At 42.1% G+C, this 20,511-nt stretch overlaps 1 protein-coding gene across 4 annotated transcripts in view; it reads left to right on the top strand.

Annotated features, from left to right (window-relative positions):
- The window catches only part of GKAP1 (G kinase anchoring protein 1), a 50,440-nt gene that overhangs the window by 15,811 nt on the left and 14,118 nt on the right, over positions 1-20,511 (top strand). For all 4 annotated transcript variants that reach the window (XM_030567165.1, XM_030567161.1, XM_030567164.1 and 1 more), the window contains 3 exons: positions 4,491-4,634; positions 16,284-16,361; positions 19,068-19,191. In XM_030567165.1, the coding sequence (XP_030423025.1) occupies positions 16,296-16,361; positions 19,068-19,191 (190 nt within the window). In that variant the 5' untranslated portion in view covers positions 4,491-4,634; positions 16,284-16,295. The remainder of the gene's footprint in view (positions 1-4,490; positions 4,635-16,283; positions 16,362-19,067; positions 19,192-20,511) is intronic.

Here is a 20,511-nt window from a genome sequence, read left to right as displayed (position 1 = left end):
GAAGGACCGGAGGTTTCTTATTTTAAAGGCTGGAGAGCAGCAGGATGGAAGGTAGCTTCTGACAGTATAGAGGAGGGCAAGGTATGATTGTGCTGCTCCTTTCTTATTAGTATTTTTAGTGCCAAAAGCTTTGATTGCTGACCCATTATGGTAAGAAGCCTGTGGTTTCTTCCTCGCTCCTGGCAACTCCATCCAGTGCTCTTTTCAGGTTGCTGTTTGGTGACTCTTTACCATTCACCACACTGTGGCGGTTTTCCAGGGCTTGCCAGGTCTGAGCCCCGACACCTCTAGACTTGGCAGCTCACAGCCCAAGCACCTCTGGATTTGCTGCCTAAAGTATGAAAGGGAAAAAATTGCTTCAGTCTTGGCACTTCTTTCATTACAAATTAAGCACTGCTGTTAGCTTCCTCACCAACCTCCCGTCACTGGTCATACTAATAGTTTCCCTCAAAATTGGATCTCCTATTTCCATTAGTCTTCTGTAGGGTTCTGCTACCTCTAGAAAGAGATCTAGACTATACGGGAGAACTTCTGCAAAACTCTTGCCTTGTGAGATAGATATCCACATGAGTTGCAGAAGGGCTGCAGTGAGGAAGTGGTGAATACTTATTGGAAAAAAACACTTACGTAAACACTTTTATTCATTGAAAGTTCCAAATTATTTAGCAGGACCTTCCCATATTTTAAAAATGAAATTAGGGAAGCACAGCTACACTTCAGTTCTTTTAAAGGTAAGAAACAATAACCTAGAAATATCTTGGCATCTCATTTCTGAAATGAGGCAAGGCCCATTCATAATAACATGCTTGTATTTCCTTGTTCCATCAAAGGATATGTATGTTGATAGTATTTTTTTAAATGCCCTTTAAAGTAGTTAGTATAATAGTGTCAGCTCATGTAAAAAGGAAAAAGGATACTTGCTAGTAATGTATACATTGCCAGTGCAGATTCAGATTGTAGGACTTATATATGAGATGAGTAATGGAACTCTTTAAAAGAACGCTTTGGATCTTATGTCCTAGAACTGATTGAATAAAAAGCCCCATAACCTGACCATCCCTCAGTTTCTCTTTCTACTAGCTTCAGTGAACTTGGAACCCATCCCTTTTCCCAGCATTGGGACAGTTTTCTTACTTAAACGTTTTGATGATTAAGTTGCTGAAAATATTCACTTGGAAAATCTTACAAATCTAAACAAAGCTTCCTATAGTGAAGCCAGCCATGCAGATCTGGGGGGGGGGAAGGGGGAGAGAAGCTAGTGTTCATGAAATGCTCTTGTGCTGATGTAATGTTGGACATGGACCAAGGCATCCTGTGTCTATAATGCCCAGGAGAAGGTCACTTGAGGATGGGATGTTCAATTTGTTTACTTTGTTTACAATTTGTCTTCACACCAGCTTGTAGGGAAAACGACTGTAGACTTTATGGAAACCTTTGCATTTCAGAGACTCTCCTGTGGGAAGAGTTGCAGATTCAGATTGTTCAACTCTTAGAATGATATTCACTATCTCTTCCAAAAAAAAGTCCTCTTGGCAAAGAAGAATTTGCCTTGTCCAGATTCAAGAGCTTTAATTTTTCAGACTTAGCTATTATGGTACAGTTTCCTCAAGGAGAGCAGGAGAGTTCTCCAAGGGATCTCACATCTTCTCAGCACCTCCATTTACCAGGAAAAAAGCATAGATGTACAGGGATCCAGTGGGAAGCAACAATCTTTCCTTTGGGTCAGGGACTTTGTGCAGGAGTTGAGTTCTGGTTGTCCCTTGACACTGATAGCATCCTGTGATTCAAGGGGATCTGAAAGTCCTTCTGAATATTCATAAGATGGCTAGAACCATTGGCTGTATCTAAGGAGCCTTCATACTGGCTTCTCTGGTACTATCCACCAAGCCTATACAGGTCTTGCAAAGAGAAATATCCCTGGAGTCTCCTTGGATCCAAGCCCTGAGTCTGTTAGATTCACACTTTTTTTTTTTTTTCTGAAGCCTTGTTGTCCCTGATATAGGGCCTCTTAATCTTAGGCTCAATAGAATCAAAGATCCAAGGGACAGTATAGAAGTGCAATGCTTGGCAGCCTCAAACTACTCCTTTCTGGTGCAGCAACATCTGGTCCACCTACTCAGTCTCCTTGTTAGTGTCTCCTGTCTGGAACAGTTACCTCTTTGACACATTGTCAAATTGAAAAAGTAGGAAGAATTAGAAGTATTATTTAAAAAAAAAATTCCAAAAGGATTAGTCTAATCTTAATACCTACTTGTAAGAATAGTAGGTAAAACAACTTTGGACAAATGTGTTTTTTAAACTGTGGTTTTCGTGCAATTTTAACTTGAACATTTTCTGTTTTTTTGGTAAGTGCCTAGCCTTGCTGATCCAACATTATCAGCACCGTCTTTATATTTAAGAATTATTAATTAGAGTGAAAATAACATCTAATGTTACGCTACCTACAATAAAATTGTAAGCGTCAGAGTCTGATGTATGACATATGGGGTCCAGAAAAATTGTATTTCCCCATCTCCCTGTGAAACAGCATTTCAGAATTAGTTGCATTGTGGGGGTCTTAAGTCTGTCTTTGAAACATCTGGAATTGACTTCTGTTTGTGAAAATACACAACTGAGCTTTTTGTTATTGTATTTCCTATGTCTGAGCACTTTTTATAAAATAAAAACAGGAGAGAGTAATGAAACTTAGTGTGAAATTACGGCTGGGAGGTCATCTATGCACTTTAAATGTGAACTGTGAAATTCCTTGCTTTTGAGTTGGAGAATCTTTAATGTTACTTTTCAACATATTATTCTGTAGTTGTCTAAGGTACTTCTTAGTCATCTATCATTATGGTAGTCACATACTTTTATAATTGTTTTCTGGTAACTGCTCCCAGATTGATGTAGTACTTAGCACATGCTTGACTTAAGACAGAGGTGGGCAAACTACAGCCCAGGGCACATCCAGCCTGTGGATCCCTCCTGCCAAGCCCCGAGCTCCTGTCCCGGGAGGCTAGCCCCCGGCTCCTCCCCCGCAGCCCCATCTCAGTGTGCCAGGGTGGCGGGGCTATGAGCTCTTACCTGATAGCACAGCTGCAGAGCCAGCCTGACCTGATGCTCTGGGTGGCAGAGCTGTAGCACTGCCAGACACCGGTGCTCCAGGCAGTGTGGTAAGGGGCAGGGAGCAGGAGGTGTTGGATAGAGGGCAGGGGAGTTCAGGTTGGTGGTCAGGGGGTGGGGGTGTGGATAGGGATCGGGGCAGGGAACAGGGGAGTGGAATGGGGGCAGAGGTCCCGGAATGGGAGTGGAATGGGGGCAGGGGTCCCGGGGTGGCAATCAGGAAGGAGAGGAGGGGTTGGGTGGGGGTCCGGGGGCGATCGGGGGACAGGGAGGAGTGGATGGGGCAGGGATGGATAGGGGTCGGGGTGGTCAGAGGGTAGGAAATAGGGGGGTTGCATGGGGGCAGGGGTCCTGGGAGGGCAGTCAGGAAGGAGAGGGAGGTTGGATGGGGAGGCCAGGGGGCAGTCAGGGGCAGGGGCTCTGGGGGTGGTCAGGGAGAAGGGGTGGTTGGATGGGGCAGGAGTCCCCGGGGGGCAGTCAGGAAGGAGAGGAGGAGTTGGATGGGATGGTGGAGGGCAGTCAGGGGTGGGGAGTCTGGGGGCGATCAGGGGACAGGGAAGGGTGGATGAGGCAGCGGTCGGGACAGGCAACAGGGTGGGTTGGATGGAGCAGGAGTCCCAGGGGTGGGGGTGGGGCATCAGGGAGTGAGAAGCGGGGGGCGGGGGGTTGATAGGGGCGGGAGCCGGTCCACGCCTGGCAGTTCGGGGAAGCACTGCCTCTCCTAACCAGTGTTCCATACAATTTCAGAAACCTGATGTGGCCCTCAGGCCAAAAACTTTGCCCACTTGTGACTTAAAAGCTGTGTACTCGAAAGCTTGTCTTTTTCACCAGCAGAAGTTGGTCCAATAAAAGGTATTACCTCACCCACCTTGTCTTTCTAATATCCTGAGTCTGACACTGCAAACATTAAACTATTGCAAATATCAGCATTATCAGCTATTAGAACTACTTTGACTGTATTGGTTTAAGTAATTGGTGAAATGAATGTAAGTTATAGGCAGATCCTAAGGCTATGTCTACACTAGAGACTTTATAAGCGGCTCTGTGCTGCAGTAAGGTCTCTTGTGTAACTGCCCTATGCCAAAGGGAGAGAGCTCCCCTGTTGACATAAATCACCCCCTAAAAGCAGCAGTAACTATGTTGGCATGAAAAGCTCTCCTGCCAACATAGTGCTGTGCACTGTACCACTTATGCTGGCGAAACTTGCATTGCTCGGGGTGTGTTTTTTCATCCCTGAGTGACATAAGTTTTGGCAACATAAGGGGTAGAGTAGACATGGCCTAAATGTCTAAGATGATAGCCCAATTGGCATATTGTTTCTGTATAATCACTAATATTCTAATAAATAGCAACACTATTGATTTATATTCCTGGCTCTTGCTTTGCAGCTCCGAAATCTTGCTTTTAAAAAGATTCCTCAGAAATCCTCGCATGGAGGCTGTCTGTCTCAACATGAACAAACATTGCACAGCCCAGTGCAGAAAGACTCTCAGGAAGAAAATTGGCAAGAGTGGAGACAAAGAGATGAACAGGTACAGCTTGCTATATCAAATGACTTTACTTGGGGTGCTTTGCAGAGTAAGTAAGTAACTTCAAAGGTAAATGTGTGAGAGAAATAGCTATGGCTGAGATTTTTCAAAGCAGCTTGGAGGATTTTCATTAATCTTCCAAAAATTTTAATGAGGCAGGGTGGGTAAAGTAATATCTTTTATTGTCAAACTTCTGTTGGTGAAAGAGACAAGCTTTTGAGCTGCACAGTGTTCTTCTGGACATTCAAAGAAGAGCTTGTGTAGATTAAAAGATTGTCTCGTTCACCAGCAGAAGTTGGTCCCATAAAATATATTACCTCTCCAACCTTGTCTCTCTAATACCCTGAGTCAATGTGGCTACAACAGTGCAAGCAAAAAATTTTAATCATAGGACTGGAAGGGATCCTGAGAGGTCATCTAGTCTAATCCCTTGCACTCATGGCAGGACTAAGTATTATCTAGACCAGTGGTTCTTAACCTTTACTGCAGCCTGCATTCCTTTGGTTCTCAAAATATATTCTTGCGCCCTTAAACCTAGATATATCTTTTGTTTGTATATTATAGTAATTGTTAAAAAAAAGTATAATGTTAATAAATACAGAGGTTTGATGAAACAAAGTAGTTGTATGTACGTGCCTGTGCTTAATTTGTGTTTTCAATGATTTACCTTCAGAAAAAATCTGGCATGTCTTGCACCCCCAGAAAGGGCATCTTGCATCTCCAGAAAGGGCGCATGCACCACAGGTTAAGAACCACTGATCTAGATCATCCCTGACAGGTGTTTTTCTAATCTGCTCTTAAAAATCTCCAATGATAGAGATTCCACAACCTCCCTAAGCACTTTATTCCAGTGCTTAACCACCCTGACAGTTAGGAAGTTTTTCCTAATGTCCAACCGAAATCTCCCTTTCTGTAATTTAAGCCCATTGCTTCTTGTCCCATCCTCAGAGGTTAAGAAGAAGAATTTTTCTCTGTCCTCCTTGTAGCAATCGTTTATGTACTTGAAAATTGTTATCGTGTCCCCTCTCAGTCTTCTATTTTCCAGATTAAACAAACCCAGTGTTTTCAGTCTTCCCTCATAAGTCATGTTTTCTAGATCTTTAATCACTTTTGTTGCTCTTCCCTGGACTTTCTCCAATTTGTCCACATCTTTCCTGAGAACTGGACACAGTACTCCAGTTGTGGCCTAATCAGCGCAGAGTAGAGTAGAAGAATTGCTTCTCATGTCTTGCTTACAACACTCCTGCTAATACATCCCAGAATGATGTTTGCTTTTTTTTGGCAACAGCATTACATTGTTGACTCAGATTTAGCATGTGATTCACTATGCCCCCAGATCCCATTCCGCAGTACTCCTTCCTAGGCAGTCATTTCCCATTTTGTATGTGTGCAACTGATTGTTCCTTCCTAAGTGGATTACTTTGCATTTGTCCTTATTGAATTTCATCCTTTTCACTTCAGACCATTTCTCCAGTTTGTCCAGATCATTTTGAATTATTATCCTATCCACCAAAGCACTTGCAACCTCTCCTAGCTTGGTATCGTACACAAACTTTGTAAGTGTACTCTCTATGCCATTACCTAAATTATTGATGAAGATATTGACCGGAACTGGACCCAGAACTGATCCTTGCAGGACCCCACTCGTTATGCTCTTCCAGCATAACTGAACCACTGATAACTACTCTCTGGGAACGGTTTTCCAACCAGTTATGCACCCACTTTATAGTAGCTCCATCTAGGTTGCATTTCCCTAGTTTGTATATGAGAAGGTCCTGTGAGACAGTATCAAAAGCTTTACTAAAGTCAAGATATACCACATGTACCACTTCCTCCTATCCACAAGGCTTGTTACCTTGCTGAAGAAAGCTATTAGGTTGGTTTGACACAATTTGTTCTTGACAAATCCATGCAGACTGTTACTTATCATCTTATTATCTTCTAGATGTTTACAAATTATTTGCTCCATTATCTTTCCAGGTACAGAAGTTAACCTGACTGGTCTGTAATTCCCTGGGTTGTCCTGATTTCCCTTTTTATAGATTGGCACTCTGTTTGCCCTTTTCCAGTCTTCTGGAATCTCTCCAGCTTTTCAAAGATAATTTGAAGATAATAGCTAATGGCTCGGACATCTTCTCAGTCAGCTCCTGGAGTATTCTAGAATATTTTTCATCAAGCCCTGGTGTCTTGAAGATTTCTAATTTGTCTAAGTAATTTTTAACTTGTTCTTTTTCTATTTTAGCTTCTGATCCTACCTCATTTTCACTGGCATTCACGATGTTAGATGTCCAATCACCATCAACCTTCTTGGTGAAAATTGAAACAAAGAAGTCATTAAGCATCTCTGCCATTTCCACATTTTCTGTTCTTGTTTTCCCCTGCTCTTTGAGTAACGGGGCCTGCCCTGTCCTTGGTCTTTCTCTTGCTTCTAATGTATTTGTAGAATGTTTTCTTTTTACCCTTTGTCTCTCTTGCTAATTCAATCTTGTTTTGTGTCCTGGCCTTTCTAATTTTGTCCCTACGTACTTGTTTGTTCATCCTTTGTAATGTGATCTAGTTTCCACTTTTTGTAGGACTCTCTTTTGATTTTTAGATCATTGCAGATCTCCTGGTTAAGCCAGGATAGTCTCTTGCCATACTTCCCCCTACACAATGAGATAGTTTGCTCTTTTGCTCTTAATGTCCACTGGAAGATGTGAGATAGAATCTCCTGCTTTGCTCAATCTTTTCACTTAAATCTCATATTTTAAAGATTTTCTGTTCCATAAAAATCTTTTGAAGCATCTTTGTTATCACCCTTATTATCAAAAGAGCATTTCAGTTGGTTTATTCTTGGTCTTCTGATGTGCCGAGTTCACTCTCAAATCCAGATCTCTTGAAGAGCAGCGCACCCAACAAGCCACAAGGGTATGAGGACTGTCACATCTGTCAACATAAGATACTTATTAATTGCAATAGATATCCCTATTTTTCTTGGTTGATCTATTTACCAAAAGTAAGTATTCTCTATAGAGCTAGGGGTCACCAACATTTAAAAATGTAATAAAGCAGAGGCCACTATAGAGTGTGTGTGTGCGTGCGTGCGTGCGCGCGCCATTGAGACCTTTTTACCATGATTCCTCTTGGTAGAACTACCAAAGGCAGAAATTACACTAAGAATTGTGATGGCTTCAAAATATTACAAACGTTTTAGCCTTGAGGTAAGACCATTTGAAAAACCATACATTTTCTTAACTGATTGATGTGCCTTTCCTCCCAGTGATGTCAGTAGGAGAAACATTCATAATTAAAACTGTTCCTTTGGTGATTATGGTAGTTCAGTACTTCACCTACATATTTTGTTGATTTATAGAATGTCAAAATTTATTTTACTATTTAGTGCAATGCCATTTTGTTTTTACATCTCACATTGTGTGTTTTTACATTTTTTTCCTTGTTCTAGAATAGGGAGAGCTTGTATGAAACTCTTTACAACATTTACTAATAGGTACGTGATGATCTGGTGGCTTTGGTTATTGAGTATCAAGATATCTGAGTGTGTTTTCTCCTTTTATAAGAAAACTGTTTCATACAGAGTTGGCAACATCACAATTCTCTATGAATTATGCATTTTGAGATACCCCTGTACACGTGTAAGGTCCCCGTAAGGGGCCAGTGTTGATGGTGGCATGTCTTTAAAAGGTCTGTGTGAAGTTCAGGTGCTAGGTTAAACGCCTCTATTGACAGCTACCTGGATTTTATTGACATGTAGAGAGATTTTCAATCTGTGAGTCAACAATGAGGAAGAATTTCAGAAATCCCATTTTGGAAGATGATCAAGCATTAAGTGAGGGCAACATTTGGTGGATAATAAATTGTTGAAAGTTGTTAATACTGTGATGTCAGGAGACTTGCCCCCCCCCAAAAAAAAACCAAAACCAAAAACAAACAAAAAAAAAACAGGTATCAATTTTTTCAGCCTGCCTGTGCCTTCTGATTAGATGGTTGGTATATCAAGCAATGTAGTAGTGACTATAAAGTGCTTTGGAGAATTGCATGAAGCTTACAAGCCGCATGTCTCTGCCCTCATTATTATAAAAGAGGAGAAATATTAACCCTTGTTTAAGTATTTATGAATGTATTATTGAACAGTGGGACTGGATGGTGGACATACAGTTGATTCTTAATTCATTTGCATTCTAGAGGCCTATAGGTTATAAAGTTGTCTTGGGTTTTCCTTTCACTTTGAAAAGTAATTTCATGGTTTTGCCAGTGTCCTGAAATATACCACTCTGACTTTGGGGCCATGATAAGACACTTTTTCACTAGTGGGTAGTAGAGAATATCATAAATAGAGGCAATTGCAGTTTTTGAGATCAGAGCACGAACTGTTTGTGTATGTAGTATTGTATTGAGCACACTGTCAAATTTAAGCACTTGTTAGAGATCACAGTAGAGGATGGGGAGTTGTGATGCTCCTGGCACATGCTCTGCCCACAATACCTGAATAACTAGATGTTGTTTTTTCTAAGCTCATCAGTAGTGAAATAGCTAAAAATGTAACATTGTCCTCATTAGGTTGCAGAGTTAACATCCCATTACAAAAATTAAGTAGTTTACTTCTGTCACTATGCTGTCTGCTGTCTTATATCTTGTAGGCTTTTCTTGGCTACTGCAAGAGCTAGAGGGTAAAACTTTCCAATTCACCTAAGTCACTTAGGAGCCAAAGTTGGTGGAATTTAGACTCTAAAATAACTTAAGCACTTCTGAAAACTCCACCCAGAACCACAATTTCTTTGAATGAAAGATGAGCTCCCAATGTATGTAGGTTCAAACACATTGTCCACCATGGTTCACGGTATAGCTCGTCAATTTACTCCCTGCCCCCAGCACGTGAAAGAAAAGGGAAAGAAATCATTTCTTGACTTATTTCGGTGTCACCCTATGTCTACTGAGTGCTGGTGGTAGACGCGATGCTGCAGCAGTAAAGAGCAGTATCCGCTCTTCTCCCCACCCCGGTGGCAGACGGTACAATATGACTGATATCTGTCATCACCATCAGCCCGTGAATGCTCCTGGCTTGCCTTAGGTGAGGTTGGCTGGGGGCGCCTGGGTAAAAATAGGAATGATTCCTGGTCATTCCCAGTAGATGGGACAGAACGGCTGGTAACTGTCCTCATCATAGCAATTGGGGGGTGAGCTCCATAAGCCCCCTCCCTTTCCTGTGTAAAGAAAAGATTCTGTACTGCCTGGACTATCATAGCAGCGGCATGCTGGGCTCGTCTCCCCCGCACCGCTTAATGTCCTGCCTGGACTGTCATAGCACCGGGAGGCTGCCTCCCCCTCATTTTATCTCACTAACAAGTCACTGTTTCTTATTCCTTTATTCTTTATAACTTCATGATACAAATGGGGACGCTGCCACGGTAGCCCAGGAAGGTTGGGGGAGGAGGGAAGCAACAGGTGGGGTTGTTGCAGGGGCACCCCCCGTGAATGGCATGTAGCTCATCATTTCTGCAGGATCTGACACGGAGCAGCTGTGCTCTCTGATACACTGGTTCTCAAGCACACTTGCCCCATATTCTAGGCAGGACTGACTCTATTTTTAGAAACCATAAAGGAGGGATTGACTCGGGGAGTCATTCCCAGTTTTGCCTTTGGGCCCCCAGCCGCTCTCAGCCAAGGGCACCCATGATAGCAGCAGACAGTACAGAAGGACAGATACCCGTCATCTCATTGCCAGTTTACACCAGCAGCAGACGGTACAGAACGACTGATAACCATCTCTGCTATCATGCAAAAGCAAATGAATGCTGCTGTGTAGCGCTGGAGTATCGCCTCTGTCCGCGGCATCCAGTACACATACGGTGACTAAAAAAAAAAAAAAAATAGCTGAACGGGCTTCATGGTTGCTGTGCTATGGCGTCTGCCAGGGCAATCCAGGGAAAAAGGGCATGAAATAATAATAATAATAATTAATGATTGTCTGCCGTTGCTTTCCCGGAGGAAGGAATGAGTGACAACGTTTCCCCAGAACCACCTGTGACAATGATTTTTGCCCCATCAGCCACTGGGCTCTCAACGCAGAATTCTAAGGGGTGGAGGAGACTGCAGAAACTATGGGATATCTACGGAATAGCTACCCACAGTGCAACCCTCCGGAAATCGACGCTAGCCTCGGACCATGGACGCACACCGCCGAATTAATGTACTTAGTGTAGCCGCGTGCACTCAACTTTATACAATCTGTTTTATAAAACCGGTTTATTTAAAATCGGAATAATCTCATAGTGTAGACGTACCCTTACAGTATTAACTTCCACATCCATGTAAAACATTGCCTTTTTATAACTTTAGCCCCCCCCTTCGACCTCCATCCCTTCCTTCTTTTTTCATTACTTGAAATTTTCAGGGCAATCACTGTGCCTTGATTTTTTTTTTTTTTTGGTAGACATCCTTCTTGCTCAGGCTCAGATTCTGTTGTACAGTTGATACTAAATTGTAGCCATAGAATAAACACATTTTTTGGAGTAATAGCACATAGATACCTGCATACTGGCAGTCTCACTCATGTCCCTGCCTCCTGTTGAGCGGGTATTTATATGATTGTGTTCAAGGACTAAGTCAAAAGGAGAGGCTCTTAGCTCACTATTGTGAGCCATGCATCCCACAGTGCTAAATAGGTTGAGAACCAAGATCTTTGGAGGATTGCATAAACCATGTATTTTAAATAATCTGTGTCTCCTGAAACCCTGTCAGTTCTTTAAGGGCATAGTTATCATAGGCAGGAAAATTGTATGCTATCACTAAAACTTAAAAATGGCTCAAGTAGCATTTATAATTTGATCAAATTGAGCTAAGAATGTGCAAAGACTCACAGACTCTAAGGCCAAAGAGACCATCATGATCATCTAGTCTGACATCCTGCACATTGCAGGCCATAGAACTTCATCCACCCATTAATAGAACCATAATCTCTGGCTGAGTTTCTGAAGTCCTTAAATCGTGAGTTAGAGACTTCAAGTTTAATCCTTAATGACTAAAAACATCCTAATTGCAACTCAAAGAACAGACAAATGACAGATGAAAGAGAAGAGTAGTGGAATGAACAGGCAAAGACAAACTAAGAAACATGATAATATTTGCTTATTCATCACACTGGGGATTGCTCTGATAATTTGGGAACCATTTAAAGGAATAATATCTGATGCAAACCAACTGCTACATTTTTAGAGATGTATTATAATCAGTTACATCTGAGCTATGCATATTTGTTTATATTACTGCTGTGTGCACACTGCAGTTTTTCCAACCTCCTTCTGATCCACCAATACCCTGAATCCAGGTGAATCCCTGCCTCTGCTTACCTTCAACCTATCTGTGTCCCCCATTCAATAAGTTTGTATTGGCTTGGGTGTATTTTTTTTTTTGGCTCACCTTCTTTTCCCATGAAGATTAATACAGTGCTCTAAACAAAACTCAGCTACCCCTCTGCCATGCCACCATGTTATAAAATCAGATGTTACCTCTCTACCTTTGCTAAGCAACTCTTAGTTCTGTCTTTCCTTTTCAGTCCCCACATACAAAATTTCAATTCCCCTTTTATCCCACGTCCCAAGAAACTCCATCAAGACTAAAGCTCCCCTCATAGACTCTAGGACTGGAAGGGACCTCGAGAGGTCTTCGAGTCCAGTCCCCTGCCCTCATGGCAGGACCAAATACTCTCTAGACCATCCCTAATAGACATTTATCTAACCTACTCTTAAATATCTCCAGGGATGGAGATTCCACAACTTCCCTAGGCAATCTATTCCAGTGTTTAACTACCCTGACAGTTAGGAACTTTTTCCTAATGTCCAACCTAAATCTCCCTTGCTGCAGTTTAAGCCCATTGCTTTTTGTTCTATCATTAGAGGCTAAGGTGAACAAGTTTTCTCCCTCCTCCTTATGACACCCTTTTAGATACCTGAAAACTGCTATCATGTCCCCTCTCAGTCTTCTCTTTTCCAAACTAAACAAACCCAATTTCTTCAACCTTCCTTCATAGGTCGTGTTCTCAAGACCTTTAATCATTCTTGTTGCTCTTCTCTGGACCCTCTCCAATTTCTCCACATCTTTCTTGAAATGCGGTGCCCAGAACTGGACACAATACTCCAGTTGAGGCCTAACCAGCGCAGAGTAAAGCGGAAGAATGACTTCTCGTGTCTTGTTTACAACACACCTGTTAATGCATCCCAGAATCACGTTTGCTTTTTTTGCAACAGTATCACACTGTTGACTCATATTAAGCTTGTGGTCTATTATGACCCCTAGATCTCTTTCTGCCATACTCCTTCCTAGACAGTCTCTTCCCATTCTGTATGTGTGAAACTGATTGTTCCTTCCTAAGTGGAGCACTTTGCATTTATCTTTATTGAACTTCATCCTGTTTACCTCAGACCATTTCTCCAATTTGTCCAGATCATTTTGAATTTTGACCCTGTCCTCCAAAGCAGTTGCAATCGCTCCCAGTTTGATATCGTCCGCAAACTTAATAAGCGTACTTTCTATGCCAACATCTAAATCGTTGATGAAGATATTGAACAGAGCCGGTCCCAAAACAGACCCCTGCGGAACCCCACTTGTTATACCTTTCCAGCAGGATTGGGAGCCATTAATAACTACTCTCTGAGTACGGTTATCCAGCCAGTTATGCACCCACCTTATAGTAGCCCCATCTAAATTGTACTTTCCTAGTTTATCTATAAGAATATCATGCGAGACCGTATCAAATGCCTTACTAAAGTCTAGGTATATCACATCCACTGCTTCTCCCTTATCCACAAGGCTCGTTATCCTATCAAAGAATGCTATCAGATTAGTCTGACAGATTTGTTCTTTACAAATCCATGCTGGCTATTCCCTATCACCTTACCACCTTCCAAGTGTTTGCTGATGATTTCTTTAATTACCTGCTCCATTATCTTCCCTGGCACAGAAGTTAAACTAACTAGTTTGTAGTTTCCTGGGTTGTTTTTATTTCCCTTTTTATAGATGGGCACTATATTTGCCCCCTTCCAGTCTTCTGGAATCTCCCCCGTCTCCCATGATTTCCCAAAGATAATAGCTAGAGGCTCAGATACCTCCTCTATTAACTCCTTGAGTATTCTAGGATGCATTTCATCAGGCCCTGGTGACTTGCAGGCATCTAACTTTTCTAAGTGATTTTGCTCTTCTTTTATTTTATCTTCTATACCTACCCTCTTCCCGTAAACATTCACTATATTAGACATTCCTTCAGACTTCTCAGTGAAGACCGAAACAAAGAAGTCATTAAGCGTCTCTGCCATTTCCAAGTCTCCCGTTACTGTTTCCTCCTCCTCACTGAGCAGTGGGCCTACCCTGTCCTTGGTCTTCCTCTTGCTTCTAATGTATTGATAAAAAGTCTTCTTGTTTCCCTTTATTCTCATAGCTAGTTTGAGCTCATTTTGTGCCTTTGCCTTTCTAATCTTGCCTCTGCATTCCTGTGTTATTTGCCTATATTCGTCCTTTGTAACCTGACCTAGTTGCCATTTTTTATATGACGCCTTTTTATTTTGTAGGTCACAGAAGATCTCGTGGTTAAGCCAAGGTGGTCTTTTGTCACATTTTCTATCTTTCCTAACCATCGGAATAGCTTGCTTTTGGGCTCTTAATAGCGTCCCTTTGAAAAACTGCCACCTCCTCAGTTGTTTTTCCCCTCAGTCTTGATTCCCATGGGACCTTACCTATCAGCTCTCTGAGCTTACCAAAATCCGCCTTCCTGAAATCCATTGTCTCTATTTTGCTGTACTCCCTTCTACCCTTCCTTAGAATTGAAAACTCTATGATTTCATGATCACTTTCACCCAAGCTTCCTTCTACTTTCAAATTCTCAACGAGTTCCTCCCTATTTGTTAAAATCAAGTCTAGAACAGCTTCCCCCCAGTAGCTTTTTCAACCTTCTGAAATAAAAAGTTGTCTGCAATGCAGTCCAGGAACTTATTGGATAGTCTGTGCCCCGCGGTGTTATTTTCCCAACATATATCTGGATAGTTGAAGTCCCCCATCACCACCAAATCTTGGGCTTTGGATGATTTTGTTAGTTGTTTGAAAAAAGCCTCATCCACCTCTTCCACCTGATTAGGTGGCCTGTAGTAGATTCCCAGCACGACATCACCCGTGTTTTTTACCCCTTTTAGCCTAACCCAGAGACTCTCAACACTTCCATCTCCACCTCAGTCCAAGTGTGTATATTTTTAATATATAAGGCAACACCTCCTCCCTTTTTCCCCTGTCTATCCTTCCTGAGCAAACTACGCCCATCCACACCAACATTCCAGTCATGTGTATTATCCCACCAAGTTTCAGTAATGCCAACAATGTCATAGTTGTATTTATTTATTAGCACTTCCAGTTCTTCCTGCTTATTACCCATACTTCTTGCATTTGTATATAGGCATCTAAGATACTGGTTTGATCTTGCCTCCCAGCTTTGCCCTGACCCTCCTTTTTCTCTGCCATTATAGCCCGTGCTCCCTCCTGTTTCCAACCCATCTCCCAGGTCTTGTTCCCCACTTACCTGTGGGGTTTGCTCACCTGTCCCCGTCGAACCTAGTTTAAAGCCCTCCTTACTAGGTTAGCCAGTCTGTGCGCAAATAAGGCCTTTCCTCTCCTCAAAAGGTGAACGCCATCTGTGCCTAGCAGTCCTTCCTCGAATAGCATCCCGTGGTCGAGGAAGCCAAAGCCCTGCTGGCGACACCATCTTCGCAGCCAGGCATTCACCTCCACGATGCATCTGTCTCTGCCCAGGCCCCTACCTTCGACAGGAAGAATCGAAGAGAATACCACCTGCGCTCCAAACTCCTTAACCCATACTCCCAGAGCCCTGTAGTCACTCTTGATCTGCTCAGTGTCACACCTCACAGTATCATTTGTGCCCACATGGATGAGTAGCATGGGGTAGTAGTCAGAAGGCCGGATAATCCTCGACAATGCCTCTGTAACATCTCAGATACGGGCCCCTGGCAGGCAGCATACCCTCCATCTCTCCTTAATCTAAGACAGCTCTTGATCCCTTACACTTCTCTGAAACAACTCTTGCACTGCATATCCTTCTTCTATGGCATCCCAGACAAACTTTTTTCCCTTTCACAGATGATGTCCTGGAGTCTCTCGCCATCCCTGCCATTCAGCAGAAGTTACTTTTTGTTAAGGGCAGCAGATTTGGCCTGGTCTCTTCTATGCTTTTGAGAGGCTCTTCTTTCCCCTGTCCTACTTGTTGATATTTTAGGCATTAAAATCAACAAGCTTCTGCATGCAGAACCTCAAGATCTAAGTTACAAGCAAGCATTTTGAACAAATACAATTTGGAAAAAAAAAAAGAGAACTTACCTTTCCCTGTAGTGACTAAGTAGTGCATGGTTTCAGTCACAGACTTTTATTTAACAAAATGTGTTTCAACCAATAAGATATTCTACCAATTGTTGTACAAATGTATTTAGTCATTCTTACTGGTGCATTTCATCATATTACCAAGAGTGTGTTGACAGCAGCTGTAACATTCCATAGGCTAAAATTAAGTTTTAAAGGTGTGCAATTGAAAGCTGGTTTTGCTTTTTATTAATAAAAACAAAAATCTGTCATGAGTTTTTTGTCTTAATCTTATTTCTTCAGCTGACATCTGAAATGTTTGAAGCAGATCTTGAAAAGGCATTACTGCTAAGCAAACTGGAATATGAAGAGCACAAAAAGGTATTTGCTTGCTTCATCCTGATCTGAAAATTGTGCAAGTTTTTTACCTTTATTGAGTTCTGGATAAAGGAGATTAATAATTTGGTTTCCACAAAATTTCATGTAAACTAACTCTTTAGTTTCTTAATACCCAAAGATCTACTAAGAATTGAGAGAACCATTAGAGAGGTGAGGGAAACCACAAACAGCCATATTACAGCAAAGAATCCTATGGCACCTTATAGACTAACGGACGTTCAGGTGAATTCACCTAAACGTGAAATTACCCACGAAAGCTCATGCTCCAAAACGTCTGTTAGTCTATAAGGTGCCACAGGATTCTTTGCTGCTTTTACAGATCCAGACTAACATGGCTACCCCTCTGATACTTGAAGCCATATTACAGTTTGAGAATATTAAAGATGACCTGCCAAGGGGGGAAATGAGTTTGTACCCTCTTTGCTTCTTTGATATATAAAGACATTTGTTTTCACCTTAGAAATAATAAGACTGCTAAGCCTTGTTCCATGTAGGCGTCTGTGTGCACGTGTGTGTTTTTGTTTTACTTTATTTTTTGATCTTGGTGTAGTCCCTGGAGAGGTGGTCTTAGAGGATCACAGAACTGAAGGGGAAGAGGATCTTTTTTAGGTCTGAATTGAAGTGGTAGGCATGTTGAATCTTTAACATTTTTCCTCCCAATTGTTTCAGTTATTTGACTTAAATAGATAACAGTTTAGAACAGGCTGACTAAAAATTCCTTCTCAACTGGTTAGGTATACCTTCTTTGGTACTTGTATTGTTGTCTTGTGAGTTCTCCAGTCATCTACATAGTGTTCCAGGAGAGAAAGTACTGATAAGTCCTGAATTTCTACTGTGAAAAACAAGTAGGGAAGTTTAGAAAAACAAAAACCTTTAAATTATACAGAAGAAAAAGCAAAAATGGCACATGTCCATTTTTTTGCTTGGAATGTCAGCTTTAGTAGTGTCTCGTACTTCTGTTGGACAAACTAAGACTTCACAGAGGTTTTTTGTTTGTTAGAAGGGAATCCCCACAATTAAGTTAAAGTTCTTAAATTACAGTTTAGTTTTAACTTCCAATTTTAACTTCATTTTAAAATGCATGTTTAAGTTCAGGCAAGCAAAGACTTAGTCTTTAAGCATAGCTGTTGGGGATTTGCTCTTGAGTCCAAATGGCATCTGCATGGATTGCAAGTAAAGCTAATTCTTTAGCAGTTTGGGAGAACTTTGTATATGCTAGTAAATTTAAAATCTAGTAGCTGTTTATATTGTAGTCTCATAGTATAGAACAGGGTTTCTAAACCTCTATCTTTCTGAGCCCTTCCCTCCCCCCACATCTGGGGTGGGTAAGAGACATGGCTCTGGGCTTCAGCCGCGAGTGGTGAGGGGGGTGCTCTAGGCTTCAGCTGCTGGGCTGGGAGCGAGACTCTTGCTCCATGGGATGCTGGGGGGCTCTGAACTTCCTGCCCTTGGCTCCAACCAGTCTAATGCTGACTTGCTTTGTGGACCCCCTGAAACCAGCTATCAGGCAATGGACCCCCGGCTGAGAGCAGCTGATACAGAACATCAGAGCTCGTTTTTATGTTTTTCCCCTGCTTTATTTATTTTCTATATAACTATTTCTGTTTAGGTAAAACCTTCAAATCACACTTTACTCTTTTCAGTGTAATGGCACATTTAAGAAAACAGAACTTCAGGCTTAAAAAGAACTCTGTAAACCTCTGTCTAATTTCATTTAAGCAATAATGTCAGTTGGCTAGAGCATGATCATAGAATATTGGCAGTCTGCTGCTATATGAATGACTAGGGATATTGAGAGTAAATGTCAAGCAGATGTTTATTTTTAAAGCATGTATAATTGTGACACTACTGTATTACAGTACTTTTTGATTATATTATACCAAATTGATTTTTAGATAACATTTTATCGAGGTGTTGGGTAGCAGGCTGACAATTCATTGTACTGTTTGTGAATCGCTATATCGGTTTAAAGAACACGGTTGTTTCTTTAGGCTAATTGGAGTACAGAGCGAGAAAGATGACTACTAAAAGCTGTCAAATTGTTTTAGACCAAGGGCTTTGTTTGTGTACTGTCATTTTTTTCCTTAAGAATACAAAACTTTCGAGCACTGGTACCCAAACATTTGAGGGATATGTGCCCCCCAACCCTTCTGGGGCTGAGAGTGGGGTTGGGCATGACATGGACAGGAGTAAGGGGGCTCGAGGTGGGTCTGAGAGCTGGGCTGGGAAGGGAACAGAGGTTGGGGGCCGGCTGCTCAGCCCTCATCCAAGTGCGGCTCCTCCACCAGCCTCTGCCTCAGGCCGGGAACGGAGTCGCAGCCAGGGGCCGAGGGTGGGGCTGGGAGTGAAGCCACAGCCAGGCCACTGTGGGGTCAGCAGCTGGCCCCGGCTGAGTGTGGAGCCATGCTGAGGCTGGGAATAGGGCCAGGCTCAGGTCCGGGAGCCATGACCGTGGCTGGGGGTGGGGCCAAAGCAAAGCTGGGGGTGGGACAGGACTGAGTGGTCCGTCCTCCCCTGCCCCCAGGGGGGCTGGCCTGGGCCTTCTGCATGTTCCCAAATGTTCCTCTGCACCCCCCTAAGGTGGCATGTCCCACAGTTTGGGGACCTCCGCTTTAGAGCAATTAAATTACTAATTGGTTTATTCATTAGAGTAAAATAGTGCAATCAGTGGGGTTTTATTCCTTTCAGGACTCTGAAAATGCTTCACCTCCCTCAAAGTCAGCAAATAAGAAAGAGAAAAGAAAGAACCAGCAGGGAAAAGACAAACCTCTCACAGTGTCTCTCAAAGACTTTCAGTCAGACATTAATATAGGTATGCATTTTTATGTTTAAATATTTCTTTACAAACCAAATGTTTAATTCTTTGGAATTACTATGACATATACTTTTAATAACAAAACACCCTCTATACTGAAACTCTGCATTTCCAAAGTCTCAGTTCACGAACACTGTATTTAAATATAATATTCACTGAACAATGTTAGAAACAAGTAAACTAAACACTGTGTTCTGATAGCTCTAAATCTAACTTTATGTATCCTGAATCTTATTATTTTTAATGTGGACTAATCAGTTTAGCTAAGGAGAGAAGCAGATGAGAGAAGTATTCAGCTGCTGGGGTGTGAAGAAGTACTGAACCTGTTGCAGTGAGCAGCATCTGGCAATGGTCCAGGGTCACTCGAGGAAAAACTCTTCACTCCTAACTTCGTTGTACTTGTTGCCTTGCTGTTCCCTTTGTTTCCCAGACAGTGGCAGTTGCCCTTTGCACCCAAAGCTGGCTCTTTAGGGGAAGAAGAGTTAAGGGAGGGGGAAATATTGCTTACCACAGCAGCTTGTACATTCTTTGAAAATTCTTTGGGTGCTGGTTTGTTCCTGTTGTCTTCAGAGCAGTGGCTCCTGCCTTTAGCAGAGAAACGGTGGTAGGATCTGGAAAGAGAAAAAGTACTATTGAATCAAAGGTCTATTTAAAAAATATTCTAAGCACTTATCTACGTTCCCAGTATTTTATTAAATGTGGGTTGATTTTAAAAACAAACCAAGAAACAAACAATAAAACACCCACGAACGATGAGAGTCTGAACAAATTATAGATGTTGGTCATGTCACCTAATATGCTGCTGAAAGGCACTGAGATACTATGGTGGTGAGAGTAATATAAGAACCAGAACAGAATTAAATACAGTCTGCAGTTTGTTTATTGCAAAAATGTTGCTGGCCAGTTATGAACTCTCACTGCATTTAACAAATTGGGATCTGCTTTCTGTTACATTATTTTAAGGGATAGGGTTTAAAATACAACATAGACCAGTGATACTCAGACTGAGGGCTTGTCTTCACTACTGGCGTAAGTTACTCTACTCCAGGTACGTTATTCACATTTCTGGAGTCGAATTAGCTTAGGTCGATTTACCCTGGTGTCTTCACTGCACTGCGTCAATGGGAGACTTACTTACTGCTCTTGGAGAGCTGGAGTACCTGAGTCGCTAAATCGACACCCATTGCATCGATTGCAGCAGCGTTGATGTCCCCGGTAGTGAAGCCCTGAGGCTCGCAGGCTGCAAGTCGTGGATCTTTAACCTGTCTCTTGCGAATCTTTGAAGCACATGATGATAAAACACTGTGTGATATAATT

The sequence above is a fragment of the Gopherus evgoodei genome, chromosome 6 (genome assembly GCF_007399415.2).
Source record: "Gopherus evgoodei ecotype Sinaloan lineage chromosome 6, rGopEvg1_v1.p, whole genome shotgun sequence".
NCBI lineage: Eukaryota > Metazoa > Chordata > Testudines > Testudinidae > Gopherus > Gopherus evgoodei.
This window is presented reverse-complemented; position numbering and strand designations above follow the sequence as displayed.